Below are 23,346 nucleotides of genomic sequence, written 5' to 3'. Positions count from 1 at the left end.
GAAAATATTGTTTATTTTCCTGACTGCCACTAGTAATTAATACTTTAAATGACTCATTGGGATATTGCGGAATACATAATCTCACCGTTGATTATGGGAAACCAGGGAAATTTAGAAATAAACAGGAATTAAGATTTAAGGTTTTAACCTTGCTTTTTAAAAAAATTAGCTTTAGGCATTCACAAAACAAATCTTCATGAATTTAGTGAAAAATTGATCCCGTCATTTAACTTAGGAAATTGTCCATGTTCTCGTGGAATGCTATGGCATTTTGTGTCTGTTTTGTAAACCAGCAACTGCAGATCCTTGTTTCTACTAAGGTTTAAGTTAAATTGGGTACTCTTACTTTCAGAGTCAGAAGGTAACACAAACGCAGTGGGCAGCAAAATGTAATTACATACCCATGTCTCTTTACGGATCTCCGGTGAAGATTCGACAAATATCAGATGTGTTGCAGTCAAATAAAGTGTTCCCAATGTTGGTTTCTTGGAAGTAAACCGGTCAAGCAACTTCACATACTCTGCCTGCAAGATAAAAAGGGGAAATTAGAAGTTAAGATGACATTTCTGCAATATTCGAGCTGTTAAATTCACGGTGGATGAATTAATTGCCAGGCAATTCATAAAGACTGGCCAGATACAGATGGCAATAAGCTTAGGCCAAATGGAAGCTACAAGGAGAACATGTCCCTGAGAAAAGCAAGGCGTGATTTACGTTGATTTAAACGGCCAGACAAGGCCTTCGGAAAACTCATAAAAAATTCCTGTGTTCATATTTATAATCATAAGCGTTGGCGCATATTTCCAATATTGCTGAACATTAACCTACTAATGGAGGCAATGTGGTGCCATTGGCAGCAGATAGGCACATTTACTGGCATTTCTTGTTACAAATGTGAACACAGAGATAAATAATGGAAAATTGGCATAACGGCAAACTAACCAAACATTACACAATCCGGCATCAGAATGAATGTTTTAACTAGAAAATGACTAACATCGATACACTACTGCTGGAGTAACTCAGTGGGTCAGGCAGCATTACTGGAGAACATGGATAGATGACATTTCGGGTAGGTACTCAACCCAAAATGTCACCTGTCCATGTTCTCCACAGATGCTGCCTGACCTGCTGAGTTAATCCAGCATTTTGTGTTTTTTTACTCTAAATTCCAGCATCTGCAGTTCCTTGTGTCTATCTGTATCGTATTGTCTTCCTTCTAATCCCCCTCCATCTAATGATAAGGCCTATTCCTAACTCAATTCAGCCACTGGTCTGCTTTTTAATTTATCACTATGACTATGCAGATCAATCTGAAGCAGAAGCTTTGCCAACAATAGTGACGACATTTACTTAGCAATTTTATATTTTCATACAAGGGAGGCTGTCAAACTGAGTGTTTGTTCAAAATGTTTTTTTTAGTTTATCAGCAAAGCTGTCAGAGCTCGACCCGAAACGTCACCCATTCCATCTCTCCTGAGATACTGTCTGACCTGCTGAGTTACTCCAGCATTTTGTGAATAAATACCTTTGATTTGTACCAGCATCTGCAGTTATTTTCTTATACTCTATGAAGCATGGTATCATTTTAAATATGCTTTATACATATTGCAAATAATACAACAGATAAAAGATCAAATAGATTTGGATTGATAGCATCTCAATTTAAAATAAACTTTGCTGCATTCAATGAGTGCTCCTCATCAACAACAAAGGAGAATATTTGTAGACAACAATGTAGAAGAGAAAATGTTGTTTATAAACAATTGACACTGAAGTGAATGAGTATATCTTGTTTTCTACCATAGTACAAATATAAAAAGTATAGCAACAAAAACACTTCAACAAAATACCATTTATCAGAGTAGAAAAGTAACATTAATATGTCAGAGATTTTATCTTTAATGTTTATACAGCCCTTGTAGGTACAAATGCCCAACAAGAAAATGATAATCTGAAGGGTCTCGACTCGAAAATTCACCCATTCCTTCTCCCCAGAGATTCTGCCTGCCCATAGAAACATAGAAATATGTGCAGGAGTAGGCCATTCGGCCCTTCGAGCCTGCATCGCCATTCAATATGATCATGGCTGATCATCCAGCTCAGTAACCTGTACCTGCCTTCTCTCCATACCCCCTGATCCCTTTAGCCACAAGGGCCACATCTAACTCCCTCGTAAATATAGCCAATGAACTGGCCTCAACTACTTTCTGTGGCAGAGAATTCCACAGACTCACCACTCTGTGTGAAGAAATGTTTTCTCATCTCGGTCCTAAAAGACTTCCCCCTTATCCTTAAGCTGTGACCCCTGGTTCTGGACTTCCCCAACATCGGGAACAATCTTCCCGCATCTAGCCTCTCCAACCCGTTAAGAATTTTATATGTTTCTATAAGATCCCCCCTCAGTCTTCTAAATTCCAGCGAGTATAAGCCTAGTCTATCCAGTCTTTCTTCATATGAAAGTCCTGCCATCCCAGGGATCAATCTGGTGAACCTTCTCTGTACTCCCTCTAAGGCTAGAATGTCTTTCCTTAGATTAGGAGACCAAAACTGCACACAATACTCCAGGTGCGGTCTCACCAAGGCCCTGTACAACTGCAGCAGAACCTCCCTGCTCCTATACTCAAATCCTCTTGCTATGAATGCTAACATACCATTCGCTTTCTTCACTGCCTGCTGCACCTGCACACTTGCTTTCAATGATTGGTGCACTATGACACCCAGGTCACGTTGCATCTTCCCTTTTCCTAATTGGCCGCCATTCAGGTAATACTCTGCTTTCCTGTTCTTGCCGCCAAAGTGGATAACCTCACATTTATCCACATTATATTGCATCTGCCATGCATTTGCCCACTTGCCTAATCTATCCAAGTCACTCTGCAGCCTCCTAGCATCCTCCTCGCAGCTAACACTGCCACCCAGCTTCGTGTCATCCGCAAACTTAGAGATGTTGCATTCAATTCCCTCGTCCAAATCATTAATATATATTGTAAATAACTGGGGTCCCAGCACTGAGCCTTGCGGTACCCCACTAGTCACTGCCTGCCATTCCGAAAAGGACCCGTTTAATCCCACTCTTTGCAGCTGTTACTCCAGCTTTGTGTCCATCTTCGTGATAATCACAGATTTCTATTTATTTATTTATTTATTGCCATGTAGCTTTGTCACACAAAGCAATATATTTCTAGTTGCAAAAGTAAAATACCATAAAATGCCATGTATTCTTTCTTTGCTCAAAATTCCAGTATCTGCAGTTCCTTGTCTTTCTATATAGTATTTCAATTAACTTTTTCAATTATTTACATTAATATTTTTAATAAGTTATTGAATAACAGACATTTATATATTTCAAACTTAATTTTAGACCAACCTGACAAAGTTGAAGACGAAGTTTGCCAGCTGTCAAAACATTTAATGACATTTAATCAATGTTGCCCCCATTTACTCCCAGGACCTGCATGCTTAGGCCCAGTGAAAGTGGCAGTCTGCTTATGGGTCAGTTCATTCTGGATGTGGAAAGACCTCATGTGGCATTTCTAGATAAGCAGACCAAAAACATCCTTGCCTCCGTCACCATCTCCATTGAATCCTGAATTTTAAAGATCAATATCAGCTCACTTCTAATCAGTTTATTATCTAAAAGCCAGGTCTCTTATCCCTCCAATCTTTCCTCATAGTTGTTTTTTTAAATTCTGATACCATCTAAACATTGTTTGGACTTTCCACATTGCTTCTTTGTCCTCTTTATAGCATAGTTTGTCCAACTTAGCTTTCTAAGTACAACCTGACCAGAATATAAGAGACTATCTTTACAGCGTTATGAAAGGAGGTAAAAAATTTGAAAATCAAGGGACTCGAAATTGGGTCTTGCACCATTTTTATAATGCATAAATCATCCACTAAAAACTATCTGGTGCACATATAAGCTTTCAGGCAAATGTGCTGAGGCAGTGGAGAGGAACAATGTTACGAGCCTTGGTATTAGATGATAAACTCAGGTCTGGCCAGATACACAAGTTTGATTTTTCAATCAATAAAGCCGGAGGAGCGTATTATAAAATAAATACCAAGAGCTGTAATTCTGCAAAATTCTTGGATATTATAGTCAGAGTAACAGGCCATTTGGCCCGTCTCATTCATGCCAACCAAGATGAATTGGTCCCATTTGCCTGATGAGGGGGGGAGGAGAGGGTGGATGAGGGGGAGAGGGTGGATGAGGGGGAGAGGGTGGATGAGGGGGGGAGGGTGGATGAGGGGGGGGGAGGGGGGATGAGGGGGGGAGGGGAGGGTGGCTGAGGGGGGAGGGTGAGGGGGGAGGGTGAGGGTGAGGGGGGGGGAGGGGGAGGGTGAGGGTGAGGGGGGGGGAGGGGGAGGGGGGGGAGGGGGAGGGGGAGGGGGGGGAGGGGGAGGGGGAGGGGGGGGAGGGGGAGGGGGAGGGGGGGGAGGGGGAGGGGGAGGGGGGGGAGGGGGAGGGGGAGGGGGGGGAGGGGGAGGGGGGGGAGGGGGAGGGGGAGGGGGAGGGGGGGGAGGGGGAGGGGGGGGAGGGGGAGGGGGGGGAGGGGGAGGGGGGGGAGGGGGAGGGGGGGGGGAGGGGGAGGGGGAGGGGGGGGAGGGGGAGGGGGAGGGGGGGGAGGGGGAGGGGGAGGGGGGGGAGGGGGAGGGGGGGAGGGGGGGGAGGGGGGGGAGGGGGAGGGGGGGGAGGGGGAGGGGGGGGGGGGGAGGGGGAGGGGGGGGAGGGGGAGGGGGGGGGGGGGGAGGGGGAGGGGGGGGGGGGGGAGGGGGAGGGGGAGGGGGAGGGGGGGGGGAGGGGGAGGGGGGGGGGAGGGGGAGGGGGGGGGGGGGGAGGGGGAGGGGGGGGGGGGGGGGAGGGGGAGGGGGGAGGGGGAGGGGGGGGGGGGGAGGGGGTGAGGGGGGAGGGGAGGGGAGGGGGGTGAGGGGGGAGGGGAGGGGAGGGTGAGGGTGAGGGTGAGGGGGGAGGGTGAGGGTGAGGGGGGAGGGGAGGGTGAGGGGGGAGGGGAGGGTGAGGGGGGAGGGGAGGGTGAGGGGGGAGGGTGAGGGGGGAGGGGAGGGGGGAGGGGAGGGGAGGGGGGAGGGTGAGGGGGGAGGGTGAGGGGGGAGGGGAGGGGGGAGGGGGGAGGGTGAGGGGGGAGGGTGAGGGGGGAGGGGAGGGGGGAGGGTGAGGGGGGAGGGGAGGGGGGAGGGTGAGGGGGAGGGGAGGGGGGAGGGGAGGGTGAGGGGGGAGGGGAGGGTGAGGGGGGAGGGGAGGGTGAGGGGGGAGGGAGGGTGAGGGGGGAGGGGAGGGTGAGGGGGAGGGGAGGGTGAGGGGGGAGGGGAGGGTGAGGGGGGAGGGGAGGGTGAGGGGGGAGGGGAGGGTGAGGGGGGAGGGGAGGGTGAGGGGGGAGGGGAGGGTGAGGGGGGAGGGGAGGGTGAGGGGGGAGGGGAGGGTGAGGGGAGGGGGTGAGGGGGTGGGTGAGGGGGGAGGGGAGGGTGAGGGGGGTGGGGAGGGTGAGGGGGGAGGGGAGGGTGAGGGGGGTGGGGAGGGTGAGGGGGGAGGGGTGGGTGAGGGGGGAGGGGAGGGTGAGGGGGGAGGGGGAGGGTGAGGGGGGAGGGGTGGGTGAGGGGGGAGGGGAGGGTGAGGGGGGAGGGGGAGGGTGAGGGGGGAGGGTGAGGGGGGGAGGGTGAGGGGGGAGGGTGAGGGGGAGGGGGAGGGTGAGGGGGGAGGGGAGGGTGAGGGGGGAGGGGGAGGGTGAGGGGGGAGGGGGAGGGTGAGGGGGGAGGGGGAGGGTGAGGGGGGAGGGGGAGGGTGAGGGGGGAGGGGGAGGGTGAGGGGGGAGGGGAGGGGAGGAGGGGAGGGGAGGGAGGGGGAGGGTGCATGAGGGGAGGGAAGGGGAGGGTGGATGAGGAGGGGAGGGTGGATGAGGGAGGGGAGGGTGGATGAGGGGAGGGGGAGAGGGGAGGGTGGATGAGGGAGGGGAGGGGAGGGTGGATGAGGGGGGGAAGGGGAGGGTGGATGAGGGGGGGAAGGGGAGGGTGGATGAGGGGGGGGGAAGGGGAGGGGGAGGAGGGCACAGGGAGCGGACGGGTCTCGGGGGGAGTGAGAGATGGAGAGGAGGGGGTCGGGCGACGGGGGAGAGTGGATGTGGGGAGGAACTCTGAGGCTCTGACTCCCCTCCAGCAGCCCCTACCTTGGGCGTGATGATGTGCTCCATGGCCGAGTCTGGCAGCGCTCCCTGCCCCGGGTGTGGGTGTGCGCGGGAGGCGGTCAGACACCGGTGCGGGGCAGCGCCTCAGAACGGCCGCCCATCGCCACCGTCAGCGGCCGCCATTTCCGGCAGCACCACGTGACCAGCGCCCGCCCCCGCGGGGGGTGGGGCACCGCGCTCTCGCGAGACCCGGGGCTGGGCAGCAGGAGGGGAGGGGCGGGGCGGGGCGGGAATTAGGGGCGGGGTAGAACAGGGGGCGGGGCTGGGTTGTGGGGGGGCAGGGGCGGGGCTTGAATGTGTGCGGGGCTGGCACCGGGGGCGGGGCTGGAATAGGGGACGGGCTGGAACAGGGGGCGGTGCTAGAATGGGACGGGGCTGTAATAGGGGGCGGGGGCTGAAATGGGGGCGGGCTGGAATAGGGGCGGGCCTGGAATTAGGGGGGATGGGCCGAAATGGGGGAGGGGCTTGAATAGGGGCGGGGTTGACATAGGAGGCGGGGCTGGTTCAGGGGCGGGGCTGGAGGTGTCCTACCGCCTCACATCTATCCAGGGACCAGAGCATTCCCTCCAGGTGAGACTCCTCTAAGCGCATCTACCTGGCTACACTATGTACGTGTGGCAAATCACAAAGTACTGTACTGGCAGCAGTCAATTATTTTTTTTATTATTCAAAAAATACTTTTTTCAAGAAATAAATATATACAAAACATGTTCCTTACAAAACTCCAACATTCTTGGAGGTTATACATACATTCAATACAGATATTCAATATACCAATTACACAAAATTACTCCCCCCCCCCCCACCCTTGCCACTCATGTGGCCCACTGGCGTGGAATTCCGTCCCTTATTTTGAGGGCGTTTCCACCAGTCAGTGGGTCAGGCAGAATCTGTGGAGGAAATGGACAGACGACATTTCGGGTCAGGATCCTTCATTTCATTCCCTCCACAGATGCTGCTTGACATGCTGAGTTACACCAGAACTTGGTGTTTTGCTCAGGATTCTGAAGTTCCTTCTATACACTGGAATATAGAAGGATGAGGGGGATCTTATTGAAACATATAAGATAATTAGGGGATTGGACACATTAGAGGCAGGAAATATGTTCCCAATGTTGGGGGAGTCCAGAACAAGGGGCCACAGTTTAAGAATAAGGGGCAGGCCATTTCAGTCAGAGAGTGGTGAAGGTGTGGAATTCTCTGCCTCAGAAGGCAGTGGAGGCCAGTTCGTTGGATGCTTTCAAGAGAGAGCTGGATAGAGCTCTTAAGGATAGTGGAGTGAGGGGGTATGGGGAGAAGGCAGGAACGGGGTACTGATTGAGAGTGATCAGCCATGATCGCATTGAATGGCGGTGCTGGCTCAAAGGGCTGAATGGCCTACTCCTGCACCTATTGTCTATTGTCTATTGTTCTTTATGTCTCCTACATTTGTATGAACTATAAATGAAAAGAAAGCCTTCTACTGTTTTGTTTTTCTTGTATATATATTTTTTAAGAACTTATGATTTTAATTTTTTTTTAAACTTCCTATGCTTTTGCAATCCCCTTCACTACTTCAAGACCACCTGTGTTTGTGCTGTCAATGGAGTGTCTGTTCTGGACTCAACATTTTTTCCTCTTGGCTAATCTCCAATACTTCAACTTTGGCAAATTTCTGCTTGTCCAGTTTGCCCAACATCATGTTTATATTTATTGTCATTGCCTTCCAAGTTCTGAAGACCTTGGTTAAACATTGACACCATCGTCTCTGAATTCTTCTTGGGCCTAATATTTTTCTATCTCAGTAACTTTCTCTTGATCATTACCAAATTTTCTTCTTTGCTCTATTGGTAGATTGTGGCTACAGTCCCATATTTTGTGATTCCTTTGTCAAATTCATCCGCATCTAATCTGATCCCTTTTTGGTTATTGCTCAACTCAATACCCAAAAGTTTGTAGCCTCCTTTTGCTCTGGTATTTTATTTCATTCACACGATTAAACTAGAATGTTTTATTCTTAATGTTCTAATGTTTTATGTTTTATTCTTCATTGTTTACTGTATGTCGTGTTGTTACTTGTGAGCAAAGCACCAAGGCAAATTCCTTGTATCATCATCATATATCTACAGCCGGAAACAGGCCTTTTCGGCCCTCCAAGTCCGTGCCGCCCAGTGATCCCCGTACATTAACACTATCCTACACCCACTAGGGACAATTTTTACATTTACCCAGCTAATTAACCTACATACCTGTACATGTATACATACTTGGATAATAAAATTTATTCAATTCAATTCAATTATTTGGATCCCTCTTATGATCACAGTATGAAATATTGTGGAACATTTTCCATATTAAAGCACTGTATAAAAATGCCAGCAATTAACAATGGTATACCCAAATCTTGTTTGGATACTGGGAACTAAAATAAACCAATGCATTCAAGAGAGAGCTAGATCTCTTAAGGATAGCGGAGTCAGGGGGTATGGAGAGAAGGCAGGAACGGGGTACTGATTGAGAATGATCAGCCATGATCACATTGAATGGCGGTGCTGGCTCAAAGGGCCGAATGGCCTACTCCTGCACCTATTGTCTATTGTCTATTGTCTATTGTCTAAACCAGCTCTGGCCCTTAGAATGCATCATATTTTATACTCTCCAATTTGCAACACACCAGTTTATCTGCCCGACCATCTATTTTCTATCCATTTTATTCCACATAATTGTATTACAATACAATAAACATGTCCTTTGACATTGCAAGTAAACAGCACAACACAAAGTGCAGGTGTAAATCAGAGGGTTACAAAAAAAGACATAATGTGCTGGAGTAACACAACGGGTTCTAAAGAAGACACAACGTGCTGGAATAACTCAACAGGTTACATGAAAAGTAAGTGGAGTAACTCTGTGGGTTACAACCATCCCTGGAGGACATGGATTGGCGAACTTTTGGGTCGGGACCCTTAAGCAATAAAAAGCTCAGTACAGCTGACTCCCGAAATATAGCCATTCGGGTAATGGATTTCATTGCGAAATTCACAAATACCAAATGTATGAGCTGCTGAAGAAAATTCATTCTCATAGAATTTGTGAGAAAAAGTAAATAAATAAACACAAAATCTGTTTCTTCTCATGAAGCATTGCTTGGCATCGACACAGAAGATGCTACTTTGCATTGCGGAAATTTACAACATGGACTGTTTTCCAGAACATATCACCTCCCCCACCACTATACTGCAGGGGTCACTTGTATCTAATTCTTTATTGTTGACAAAATAAATTCCAATAAATTCCCATTTAAAAAAATTATAGGGTCATAGTCATACAGCGTGGAAACAGGCCCTTCAGCCCAAATTCACTTGAGTTACCCCAATCCCTGTTTTAATTAATTTGATTGTAATTAATTAACCAAATAACTTTGTTGTTTACTTTTCTATTGTGTCTGTGTTCTCTTTCAGCTCTTTTTTTTCATTTGAGTTTAACACTTTAAATAATTTTCCTCACTTTTAAGTTTTGGTCTGGTATTCATCTCAGTGCATCAAAGATCACCGTATAGTTATCATTGGAATATCACTGGATTTCTTTCAATTTTTCTGTTTCTCGTATCTATACATTATTTATTGAATTATTTGCCACCTTTATTATTCATTCGATTTGTAATACATTCTGTATATCTTAACCAACTTTGCCCCAAATATTTTGTTCTTCGAGGCAATGGTTATCATTGTCTAATTATTCTTCTGCTTTGGTGTGAGTTACTTGCCCCTTTTATTGCCTGAACCAAATCACACTTTGAATAATATCAATACTGAAGAAACAAAAATGGTCTTCCTAGAGGTCCTGGCTGAATTCTATAATCATTCAACACTTTGGTCAAATAGTCTATTCCAACATATTTTATGCTGGTCATCTTGTACAATGTCCTTGGTTGTTCTTGCGCACCTCACTGAAATAACTACACCACCTGTGATGCACAATGAGAATCGTTAGCTTTGCCTTTCTTAACTATGTCCATATGGTTTCTGTCTCAATGCAATCCCCAGAACATCCTTGCATTAGTTCTGTGATTAAATCCTTTACCGCAAAAGCCATCTCCCTTCCCTTCTATCTTTTCTAAAAATCTTAAAATCCAAGAATATTAAGTTACCATCTTGTCCAAACGTGATTGCTACAAAATCATTTGCTCGGTTACTAATGTTTCAAGCTTTTCTCGTTTGCTTGGAATACTTTGTGCATTCACATGCATTCTCAATCAATCTCAGCTCTGATCTTCTGAACGTTGATATTTTAATTGTTTGACATCTTTGCGGTAAAACAAGTATTTTACTCTTTTGTAGAATTCCCTACTTGCTCCTTTCTCTGGTATCACAAAAAGCTGGAGTAACTCAGCGGGTCAGGCAGCATCTCAGGAGAGAAAGAATGGGTGACGTTTCGGGTCGAGACCCTTTGCTCCTTTCTCTAATAGGTTCATGCCATTCATTTTTAACAGTGCCTTCTGAATCCAACTGAATACGTTTTGTTTTGTTTTTTGAAATGCATTGAGAAGGCACAATTTCCATCCTGGGTAGTTGGAAAGGCACCCTGCTAAGAACATTTTCGATTTTGATGCTTGGTTGAGTTAAAGCCAAAGGTAATTTCCTCTGGAATGAATAAATAGTAAATACTCAGCCTTAATTTATTTATAGGTGCACCCTTACTTTTCAGCATGAATAATATTGCATGTAATTTTTGGACTCCATGACAGATGCAAACCTTTTGTGAGATCTGGGAAACTGACAAAACGTTGGAGAAACCTTTTGCCGTTCAGGCCCTGGTTTTGAGGTCTTTTACATTTGCAATTACTGACATTTCAGTAAAGGGCTGATATTCATCAGTGGCTCTGTAGGTCACGTGTTAAACATTGCTTTGACAGTGAATGATGTACCATTATTCCATTTAATCCGTGTTTTAACATGAAAGAAGAAAAAAAACCTGCACATTCCATGAAATAGCTGCCATGTGAGTGGGCAAAATCCAAACAATCAGTATCACGGATCTGTGGAAATAAAGAACCGCAGATGCTGGTTAACACATAAAAGGGTTGCAGGAAGGAACTGTAGATGCTGGTTTAAATCGAAGATAGACACATAATGCTGGAGTAACTCTGTGGGACAGGCAGCATCTCTGGAGAGAAGGTGTGGGTGATGTTTTGGATCGACACCCTTCTTCAGTCTAAGGTATTTATTCACAAAATGCTGGAGTAACTCAGCAGGTCAGGTAGCATCTCAGGAGAGAAGGAATGGCATCTCTCCTGAGATGCTGCCTGACCTGCTGAGTTACTCCAGCGTTTTGTGAATAAATACCTTCGATTTGTACCAGCATCTGCAGTTGTTTTCTTACCCTTCTTCAGTCTGATAGATCTGTGGAAATAAAGAACTGCAGATGCTGGTTAACACACAAAAGGGCACAAAGTGTGTAGGAAGGAACTGCAGATGCCGGTTTATATCGAAGATGGTCACAAACTGCTGGAGCAACTCAGCGGGTCAGGCAGCATCTCTGGAGAAAAGGAACCGGTAACATTTCGGGTCTGAAGAAAGATTCCGACCCGAAGCGTCACCTGTTCCTTTTCCCCAGAGATGCTGCCTGACCCGCTGAAAGGATACAAAGTGCCTGAGTAACTCAGCAGGTCAGGCAGCATCTCTGGAGAACATGGATAGGTTATGTTTTGGTCGAGTTTGAAGAAGGGTCTTGACCCAAAACGTTGCGTATCCATGTTCTTCAGTATCTCCGATATTAAATATTATAAGCATAAAACCTGCTTATGTGGATACTTCATCAATTCCTCAGTTAATTAGATACCTTACCTCAGGCTCCTATACTTTAGTTGCTGAATTTTTAAATGTTCATTAAAATACAGAAATGCATCAGACTGAAAGAGCTGTACAGAGGAAAACAAATGTTTGGCGACAAAAATACGTTCACCACCAGTTCTAACGGGAGAGATTGGGTCTGTAAGAATAATGTTAATCTGTCCAGACCTGTAGAGCTGGTATGTACAAGTTGAAGGTGAAGGCATGCCAAAAAATATAAACTTCACTTTGGAACTTTATTTAATTAGCTGTAAAATTTAAACAGGATTTCTCCTTGTTCATTGCACTGCCAAGCTTGGCCAAACAACATGTAAATCAAAATAAAACTGCAAATGCTGGAAATCTGAAATAAATATAAAAAGGATGAAACACTCTGCAGGTCAGGCTGTATTTGGGGGAAGAAAAAACAGCCACGCCTCTCCCCTGAAACCTAGCTGACATGAACTACTCGAAGATGCTCTCCCCCCCCATTCCACGCCCCTCCCCTGAAACCTGGCTGACCTGAACTACTCGAAGATGCCCCTCTCCCCCTTTCTTCCCCCCCCCTCCCCATTCCACGCTCCTCCCCTGAAACCCGGCTGACCTTGTGCCAGTTTCTCCCCTCCCTCTCCTCCTCACTCTGCACCATCATTCCTTCCTCCAGCTTCACGATTCACAACTTTTCTATCCTTGAGCTTCACATTTCGCAACCCATTATCCCTTTTGGCTCACACCTGCTCGTTCATCTCTGGCTTTTGCCCAACAATCTGCCTGGCAAAAAACTCCCTCGCCTGTGTTCACCGATTACCGGCCATTCTCTGTCCTCCTTTCCTCCAGCTTTCTTTCCTGACCCCCCCCCCCCCCACCATATTTTGCCCCCCCCCCCATATCAAAAATCTTCTAACTCACCACTCTATCTCCAGGTCCCTCAGGTCGGCCGACTTGGGGCTACTGACTATCCCGCGGTCTAGGCTTAAGCTCAGGGGTGACCGCTGTTTTGCGGTTGCAGCTCCTAGACTGTGGAACAGCATCCCTCTCCCCATCAGAACTGCCCCCTCCATCGAATCCTTTAAGTCCAGGCTCAAAACCTATTTCTACTCCCTAGCGTTTGAGGCCCTCTGAGGGGGCGCTGTGAACTGTTTATGTATGTGCTGTTATGTTTGTGTGCCATTGTATGTTCGTTCTTAGTACCTGAACTGATGTACAGCACTTTGGTCAACGTGGGTTGTTTTTAAATGTGCTGTACAAATAAAATTGACTTGACTTGACTTGACTTGATGAAGGGTGTTTGACCTGAGATGTTAACTCTACTTTTCTCTCAGAGTATGGGTTTACGATAAGGGCCTGAAAAATGATGCCAGAGTCCTTGTCACGGTTCATTATGAACAGCTTTGTTGCAGAGGACTCTGATTTACAGGCTATTCCCAGGGACACATTCTGTGATGGACACCAAGTGCTGGTGGAAGGTCATCAACTCGGTGAAAGACGCCTTCTGGTCTGCCCGAAACTTGTTGGCCTCCCAGCGCAGTGAGTTGTCCGTTAGGGAATGTTGCCAACTGGCCCATTCCGGACTGAGGAGTGTACATGCTGAGGGACGCACTGAAGCTTGGTTCAGCCAACCCCAAAGCTCTGTGGGGGAGGACCACAGTCTAGGGACCTTCTGCTCTTGGACATTGAGGGGCAGTGTCTGGTGGAGACAAGGGAAGGGAGAACACCTCAAAAGGCCACATGAGTGGCAAGAGTGTTTTGTTTAAAGGTAGGTGGAAACACTACTGAGTATATTCAGTACTGTGTACTATAAAATCAACATATGGACACTGAGAATGTTTGAAGCGTTTTTGCAGTTTTTGGTTTGTATATATTTTTTATTCCGAATAAAGTTTATTTTAGTATATGAAAAAATACCCCTCTATTTCTCTTTCCATAAATGTTACTTGTCCATCTCAAAACGCACAGCACCGTCCTTTAAAGACCCAACCAGATGAGGTGATAGAAAATCAATATACTTATAATCTCGACACATGATAATATCTACTATGGTATTGGAAGAGTCTTATTCAGCCAGAACTACAGTGCAAACATTCCTGAAAACAACACACAAATATGAAATATTTACCTTGCCTGTTCACACATAGTTTTTTTCTTTTCCAGTCACTAGATGGTGCCTCAGGGGCTATCTATGAATATAAAGTAGGATTTTTTTGTTAGAATCAATGACATATTGTTTCAATAAAGTTACTGTTCTAATTTAAATACAGTGCATTTAACTTCCTCTCCTTATAATTTCAATAGCAACTTGCTTAATGTTTGCTGCAATATATTTCCATTTCTCTTTTACTTATGAAAATAAAAAACAGTAACATCATAAAGCTCAGTACAATACATTATTTATAAAAAGGCCTTTTCCATTGTAAATACCTTTGCTATCTCACACATATATGCACGCACACACACAAATATTATATTGTACAGGGCTTAAAAGTGGTTGTATCTTCTTTCGTGTCCATCATCCATGTTTCAAATGTTGACATCGCTGTCATCGTCCGTCCTAAAAAGGGCGGAAGCTTCCGGCGACAATCAGTGGGAACCATCACTTGTTGCAATAGATGATGGTGGTAGCAGAATTAGCTCAGGACACTTCCAGTTTCCAGCCCCGCGACATGGACGCTTCTGCAATGGGGCCATTTAAAAGTGGTGGGTGTACGGAATGAGCTGTTGGAGGAGGTATTTGAGGCAGGTACTATCACAACATTTAAGAAACATGTAGGCAGGTACATGGACAGGACAGGTTTAAAGGATATGGGCCAAACGTAGGCAGGTAGGACTAGTGTACATGGAACATGTCGGCCAGCATGGGCAAGTTGGGTTGAATGGCCTTTTTCCATGCTGTAAGACCCTATGGCTCTATTACTCTAGCCATAAGGAACGGGGGAAGTTTATCAGAATGCTGCCTAGATTAAGGGGTTTTAGCTAAGAAGAAGAAGCTACAAGGAGAGGTTGGACAAGCATAGATTGCCTTTTCTGGAATGCCGGAGGTTGATGGGAGACCAGATAGGAGTATATAAAATTAGGAGAAGCATAGATTCTGTGGACAGACAGAACCTTCTTCCCAGGGTGGAAATGTTTCGATGGGACAGATTTAAGTTGACAGGAGCATAGTTTAAAGGAAATGTGAATGGCAATTTCTTTACACAGAGGATGGTGGGTGCCTCAATGTGCAGCCAGGGGTGGTGATGGAGGCAGATACGATAGTGTAGTTTAAGAGGCTATTAGGTGGGCACATTGACAGACAGGGAATGGAGGGGGTGTGGATCATGTACAGGCTCCTTAGTTTAGCATGGCATTATATTCAGCACCGACATTGTCGACCAAAGGGCTGTTCCTGTGCTGTACTTTTCTATGTGTAGGAAAGAACTGCAGATGCTGGTTTAAATCGAAGGTAGACACAAAATGCTGGAGTAACTCAGCGGGACAGGCAGAACCTGAGGAGAGAAGGAATGAAGAAGGGTCTCGACCCGAACTGTCACCCATTCCTTCTCTCCAGAGGTGCTGCCTGTCCCGCTGAGTTACTCCAGCATTTTGTGTCTGTACTTTTCTATGTTCTATGTTCTATCTCAAGAAAATAGTGGGATCGCTGGGCAGTTAAAAATTAAAGAACATGGGTAATTAAAAATGACGTCAAGCTTATTTTCGTTTCTTATTTCTACAGATATATTCACGGCAACCCTTTTCAGAGTTTTGTTGAAAAGGTGTTCTGATGTCAGCTGGTGTAGATCCATTTGGCTTTGTGACCTGCCAATGCACAACAGACCGGTGTGCTGAGATGTAACTCATGTGTTACTCACCTCTCTCCTGTGCTGAATCAGCACTTTGTTGATGTAAATCTTGAGAGAACATGTCTTTCATGAGGGTGAAACATTACGTGAAGGTTGACACAAAATGTTGGCCTAACTCAGCGGGACAGGCAGCATCTCTGGTGAGAAGGAATGAATGGGTGACGTTTCGGGTCGAGACCCTTGGTTTGTCTGTTCATGTTACAATGTGTTAATAGAGTGTACATGGTTGGCAGCTGGGTAGAATTATTATTCAGTGAATAGCATTTTAAAATGTTAGAGTCAAAGAGTCACATTGCTTCAGCTAAACTACTATATCCCTCAGTGGTGACTATCCTTGATCGGACTTTGCTGGCTTTACCTTGCACTAAACGTTATTCCCTTATCATGTATCTACACACTGTAAATGGCTTGATTGTAAGTCAAGTCAAGTCAATTTTATTTGTATAGCACATTTAAAAACAACCCACTTTGACCAAAGTGCTGTACATCTGATTAGGTACTAAGGAAAAAAAAATGAAACATACAGTAGCACGCAAACATAACAGCACATACAAAACAGTTCACAGCGCCTCCTCAATGAGCCTCAAACGCTAGGGAGTAGAAATAGGTTTTGAGCCTGGACTTAAAGGAGTCGATGGAGGGGGCAGTTCTGATGGGGAGAGGGATGCTGTTACACAGTCTAGGAGCTGCAACCGCAAAAGCGCGGTCACCCCTGAGCTTAAGCCTAGACCGTGGGATAGTGAGTAGCCCCAAGTCGGCCGACCTGAGGGACCTGGAGTTAGAGAGGGGGGTTAGAAGATTTTTGATGTAGGGGGGGGAATGTCCATTTAGGGCTTTATATGTGAATAGGAGGAGCTTGAAGTTGATTCTGTACCGTACAGGGAGCCAGTGGAGAGAGGCCAGAATCGGCGTGATGTGGTCCCTTTTACGGGTACCCGTCAGGAGTCTCGCTGCGGCGTTTTGGACCAGTTGCAGGCGGGACAGGGAAGATTGGCTGATCCCAGTGTATAGGGAGTTGCAGTAGTCTAGGCGGGAGGAAATTAAAGCGTGAATGATTTTTTCAGTGTCGTCGAATTGGAGAAAAGGTTTGATTTTAGCTATGGTACGAAGTTGGAAGAAGCTGGCTTTTACCACAGCGTTGACTTGCTTGTCAAATTTTAATGCAGAGTCAAATATCACGCCGAGGTTTTTGACATGCGGTTTGACTAGGCAGGATAGGCTTCCAAGACTGCCTGTTATCAATTTGATGGAATCGGGGGGGGGGGGGGGGGGGCCGAATAGGATGACCTCAGACTTGCTCTCGTTTAATTGGAGGAAGTTCTGCGCCATCCAACATTTTATGTCCTCAAGGCAGTGTAAGAGGCTGTTTAAATTTGACTGGTTGTTGGGTTTCAGGGGGAGGTAAAGCTGAGTGTCATCGGCATAGCAGTGGAAAGAAATGCCATGCCTTTGAATGATTTGGCCAAGGGGGAGCATGTATAGAGAGGAGAATGGGGCCTAGGATGGAGCCTTGTGGAACTCCGCAGGAGAGGCTAGCTGGAGCAGAGGAATATGTTGATAGCGAAACTCATGTATTGTCTTTCTGCTGACTGGATAGCACGCAACAAAAAGATTTTCACTGTACTTCAGTGCACTTCACAATAAACAAAACTGAATATAGCATATGACTTACCCACGTTGACCAACATGTCCCACCTACACTAGTGCAACCTGCCTGCGGTTGACCCATATCCCTCTAAACCTAGCCTATCCATGTACCTGTCTAAATGTTTCTTAAACGTTGCGATAGTACCTGCCTCAACTACCTCCTCCAGCAGCTTGTTCCATACACCCACCACCCTTTGTATGAAAAAGTTACCCCTCGGGTTCCTTTTAAATCTTTCCTCCCTCACCAAGAAAACCTATGTCCTTGGGTTCTCCATTCTTTGATATGCTTTCACTTTGATGTGTTGACAAAACTCATTCCTTTAGTCAGTTAGCAAAGCTACAGTAAGTGATGTTATAGCCATAGGAGCATAAAATTCAGACCAGCATTCCTGTACAGTACTGACAAAGTGCTCCAACATCAAAGGATCCATATTTAAAATATGATTTTAAACCGAGGACACATCTGGAATTTTTAGTGAATGTAAAATCCTGCTGTATTTGAAAAATAATTCTCCACTGTGCCCAGGTTAATGTTTAATCCTAAATCCCCATCACCATAAAAAAAAACATGATCTATTCATTTCGGAGTGCTTGCTACTTGCCAAATGGTTGGTACTTAAATTACATGCCAAGACCGAATACATTTAGAAACAGTTCTTTGCTGGATGTAAACCAATTTGCTATATCCTGAGGTCATAAAAGACATTGGGCTAGAAATTCCTACTGTGTGCTGCACTTTTTCAGTCCTTTTTTTATATGTTATACACTTCCGGAGGTCTGATCCAGATTATGGGAGTGTCCGACATGCATGGAATCTGCCAGGCATGCAGAGTGGTATCAAAGAGTTCATATTTTAACCTCTTTTCAACAAAATTATTTTAGATACTCAAGGACTCTGAATATTGAATGCCTGATACGAACTGGCGAGGCTTGGTTTGGTCTTAATTAAAAGAGCCCAAACTAATCTCTTCCACTATAAAAAAGACTCAGCGTGCTGGAATAATGCCACGAGTCAGGCAGCATCTCTGGAGAACACGGATAGATGACGTTTCGAGTCAGGACCCTTTCATGGATCCCATCCATGTTTTCCAGAGAAGCTGCCTGACCCGCTGAGTTACTTCAGTACTTTGCTTCAGTAGTTTGTCCCTTTTATTGTAAACTAGTAGCTGTAGTTCCTTGCGTAACCTCTTCTACCACCCTGGAATACCTGGCATCTGTTGATTTGCAGGCAGGTCCTCCTTTTAAGCACATTTCTCACCTCCTGCTTCACTTAGTTTAATTTAGTTTAATTTAGAGATACAATGCAGAAACGGCCCATCGAGTCCACACCGACCAGTGAACCCCATACATTAACAGTATCTTACAAACACACAAGGGGCAATATACAATTATACGAAGCCAATTAGCCTACAAATCTGTACGTCTTTGTAGTGTAGGAGGAAACTGGAGCTCCAGGGGAAAACCCACGCAGGTCACGGGGAGAACATACAAACTCCATACAGACAGCACCAGTAGTCAGGATCGAACCCAAATCTCTGGTGCTGTAAAGCAGCAACTCTACCGCTGCACCACCATGCTGCCTACTTGATAACATTCAGGCTATTAGGTATATGTCCTACCTCATCCTGGACCCTTGCTTGCTTTGCTGTCTTTCACGTTCCACGTCCTTGGGCCTTGGCCCTATCATGTGTCCACCACCACCCTCCAATCTTTCATCCTTCTTCCCCTATGCTACCTCCCTAACTGTGATGTGCTTGCTAACTGGGTGTGCTTGTACATCAGTCACTGAATGTAAGCATGCAGGTACAGCAGGCAGTGAAGAAAGCTAATGGCATGTTGGCCTTCATTGCGAGAGGATTTGAGTTTAGGAGCAAGGAGGTCCTACGGCAGTTGTACATGGCCCTGGTGAGACCGCACCTGGGTATTGTGTGCAATTTTGGTCTCCTTATTTACTGATAATTAGGATTTCAGATACACCCCACATTTATGCAGAGTATTCTTTTTAAGGCAGGAATTTACAACAGGAACTATTTCAGACAAGCCGTATCAATAGCGTGATATCCACAAGTTACACTGTGTAATCAGGAAATAAACACAGATGTATAATTTAGGATGCCAATTTCTGCTGTTGTAAAATGCCACGTTAACTGCTAATTATTTTCCTATGTATGTGAGCATGGGGAATTGCAACTACAGTATCATAATTAAGCCTAATTCTGACCTGCCTCAATATTCGGCTCCATTTTTCTTTCAGTTGGAACTGCACCACGAAGAGTTCCAGTAGATATTTTGGTTTCTTAACCTAGAATTGTGGAGCCTCCGATATGGTTGAATTCAGATCACAATCCGGCTTGGAATCTTTTCATTCTGTATGGCTCAGTGTTCCAATGACAATAAATTTGTAATTGAAGTGTTAGAAAAGTCCAATTTTAACACGAAGGTCGTTTACTTTATATATATATTGCATTCATATATTTAATAAATTGCATCTTCATATCTGATTTCACCATCCTCAATTAAATATTAACGCTTTAAGACACAAACTAAAAAAACTCCCTTCCAAACCCTTGTGCTCAGCAAAAGCAAGGCGGATTTGCATCCTGCAAACCACAAGATTTAAGATTCCATGTGGGTAATGTGGAAATAGCTACAAACCATGGCTTCTTTGATCCTTGGATTAGACCTTCGAGTTCAAAGAAACACACGGCAAGGAAATCATTCCTATTGCTTCATTTTATTTTGTGCCACCTTTTAAACGGAATCGGCCTCCTCCATAGCATTTCCCTGCAATTTCGCACATAAATAATCAGGGCGCCTGGCACACACGAAACACAGCCCCTGGAAGGTTGAGTGTCCGCAGATATCCCATGCCCTTTGTTGTTAGTCCCTCTGTAGGAAGCAACTGCAGATGCTGGTTCACACTGAAGATAGACAAAGAATACTGGAGTAACTCAGCAATCAGGCAGCATCTCTGGAGAAAAGGAATAGGTGACGATTTAGGTCGAGACCCTTCCCCCAACTCTTACAGTACATTACAGGTAAAATACCTGGCGTTTTGCCAAATGAAAAACAAATTCCCTCGACACTTCTGTTGACATGGATTTAACCTACTTCAACCATTTTGGTTTGAACTGCATGATCCCTCTGTTAAAAATAGCAAATAACTGACTTAATTTTTCATTCATAAATTATTAATTGGCATTCTTTAGTTCAGAAGTCAATCAAAAGCTGGCAATGTGTTTCCCAGAGGTTTGTTTTGTCTGACTTCTTTTCCCAAATATTTTACATTGATAATTTTGCCACTTTTCCTCTTGAATATCACAAATTCTCACATTGCTTGTAAACCGCGGTCCTTGGCACCTGTGGTTTGTTTAAAGACGGGCCGGGCCTGACGGGTCACGATGCACAAGTCGGCAGACAACGGGGGCTAAAGTGTGACCTCATCCTTCAGGGCAACCTTCGTGTGTGGCTACATTAAGCTGTGAGTAGAACCAAAGCACATGGGCACTAAGTATCACTACCTGCTGAAGTTCTACCTGTCCCTGGTGTTGCGAAGGATGGGCCTGGCGCAGATGCCGCGCAATATGCCAGTTAGCTGGATATTGCCACAACACCTGTCAATAGACAATAGACAATAGGTGCAGGAGTAGGCCATTCAGCCCTTCGAGCCAGCACCGCCATTCAATGCGATCATGGCTGATTTCCTTCGGACCAATACCTTTGACCACAAGTCCATCGGGCGGTGATCTGCATGGAACATCCTGTAGGCACTGCAGGAAAAGGACTCAATGGATCCTCTGGCATGGTTCCCAGAGCAGACCGCCCAGCTTGTCTGGCGAAATGCCTCATCGCCAGAACTCACCAACAAGCACCAAGACTAGACTTGGCTGGTGGTGAGAAGGGTCCACCCTGTCAGATCCTTCTTGCACCGTCAAAATCTTACCACCAGCGCACGCTGCCCTCAGGACGGCTGCTGTGGAGAGGAGATGGTTGCCCACCTTTTCGCAGATTTACGAAGAGAGTCTGGAGAAGGATGCAAGGGTCCTTAGAAACATAGAAAATAGGTGCAGGAGGAGGCCATTCGGCCCTTTGAGCCAGCACCGCCATTCATTGTGATCATGGCAGATCGTCCCCAATCAATAACCCGTGCCTGCCTTCTCCCCATATCCCTTGATTCCACTAGCCCCTAGAGCTCTATCTAACTCTCTCTCTCTCTCTCTCTCTCTGTAATAGAGGACTCTCTGATTTACGGACTGTTCCCAGGGACGCATTCAGGGACAGTCGTCAAGTGCTGCTGGAAGGTCATCGACTCGGTGAAAGATGCTCTTTGGTCCTCCCGAAAGTTGTTGACCTCCCAGCAGAGCGAGATGTCTATGAGGCAATATTGCCGACTAGCCTGCTCCAGACTGCAGGGACGCACGGAAGCTTGTGTAGATGGCAAGGGTGTTCGGTATAATGGTAGTTCTGCGAACACTATCAAATGCGACGCTAAAGAATGTATCTATAGCCGCTGAGAATGTCTGGAATAATTTTTGCACAGTTCTTGGTTTGTATATGTTTTATGTTCTGAATAAAGTTTATTCTGATTTTAAAAAAAGATCGGTGCGAACACCACTCAGCATGATACGATTGAATATATAGACACTGGGACTACTTGAAGAGTTTATGCATAGTTTTGTTTTGTGTACATTTTGTACTCTGAATAAAGTTTATTTTTGAACTTTAAAAAAGTTCGCACACGATTGAATGTACAGAGTTTTAGCATAGTTTTTGTTTTGCATATATTTTGTATTCTGAAAAAGCTTATGTTTGAAATTATAAAAAGTTCACACAATATGACACTATTGAATGTATGGACAGGGGATGGCTTGAAAGGTTTTTGTAGTTTTTGCTTTATTTTAAATTCTGAATAATCTTTATATATTAAGTTTTAAAAGGCACAATCACCACCGAGCATTCACTAATGAATGCATGAGGAGCTTTTGCATTTTTTATTTTGCGCACATTTCTTATTCTGAAAAGTTTGTTATTTTAAATTCAAGAAGAAACGCAAACAGTCCTGTGTAGCACTACCGAAGATATAACTTGACAAGCTGGTCAGGAAGGCCAGCTCTGCCCTGGGATGCCCCCTCGACTCAGTGCAGGCGGTGGGAGAGAGGAGGATGATGGCAAAGCTAACATCGCTGCTGGACAACGACTCCCACCCCATGCAGGACACTGTCACTGCATTGAGTAGCTCCTTCAGTGACAGACTCCTTCACCCCAAGTGCGTGAAGGAGAGATATAGGAGGTCCTTCCTTCCCGCTGTTGTGAGACTACACAACCAGCACTGCTCCCAGCAGACGAGTCAACAGTAACAGTTAGGAATACACAGTAAACTGATGACAATTTATCCTTGTCTTTACTCTTATTTATAATGAATGATCTCTTGCTATCCACTTTGCTGCTGTAACACAGTAAATCTCCCTGGCGTGGGACGAATAAAGGAATATATTATATAAGCTGAGACTGTATGATGTTCTTGGCACATTTTTTTTTGTTTTGGAGATATTTCTCATTCTGAAAAAAACCTGATTTCTGAAGTTAAGAAAAAGATGGCAACATTGCTGGGGGGGGGGGGGGGGGGGTCCCAGAGTGGACACTTTGAAAAGTTTTCGCACAGTTTTGGTTGTATTTATTCTGAATTGAGTTAAAATTAAAATAGAAAATCTTGCAGACGCCGTCTTCTTGGGCTGCACCTTTGTTTCAATTTATTGAGATGCTTTTTTTTTTTCTTAAAAAAAAGAAGCTATTTACAGAAAATACACACAAAATTACAAACAAACCCACCACCATAATACAGAATAGACA

The 23,346-nt window shown here is 45.5% G+C and overlaps 1 protein-coding gene across 2 annotated transcripts in view; it reads right to left on the bottom strand.

The window, feature by feature from the left end:
- mtmr8 (myotubularin related protein 8) overlaps positions 1 to 6,336 on the bottom strand; it is a 32,851-nt gene extending 26,515 nt beyond the window's left edge. Inside the window, exons 1-2 of one of the 2 annotated variants that reach the window (XM_078412526.1) lie at positions 6,186 to 6,336; positions 402 to 524 (exon numbers count right to left, since the gene is read on the bottom strand). In XM_078412526.1, the coding sequence (XP_078268652.1) occupies positions 402 to 524; positions 6,186 to 6,209 (147 nt within the window). In that variant the 5' untranslated portion in view covers positions 6,210 to 6,336. Of the gene's footprint in view, positions 1 to 401; positions 525 to 6,185 lie in introns of those variants that run through there. The other variant, XM_078412527.1, reaches the window with a different exon arrangement.
- Positions 6,337 to 23,346: the final 17,010 nt, after the last annotated feature.

This window comes from Rhinoraja longicauda, chromosome 15, assembly GCF_053455715.1.
Source record: "Rhinoraja longicauda isolate Sanriku21f chromosome 15, sRhiLon1.1, whole genome shotgun sequence".
NCBI classification, from domain to species: domain Eukaryota; kingdom Metazoa; phylum Chordata; class Chondrichthyes; order Rajiformes; family Arhynchobatidae; genus Rhinoraja; species Rhinoraja longicauda.
This window is presented reverse-complemented; position numbering and strand designations above follow the sequence as displayed.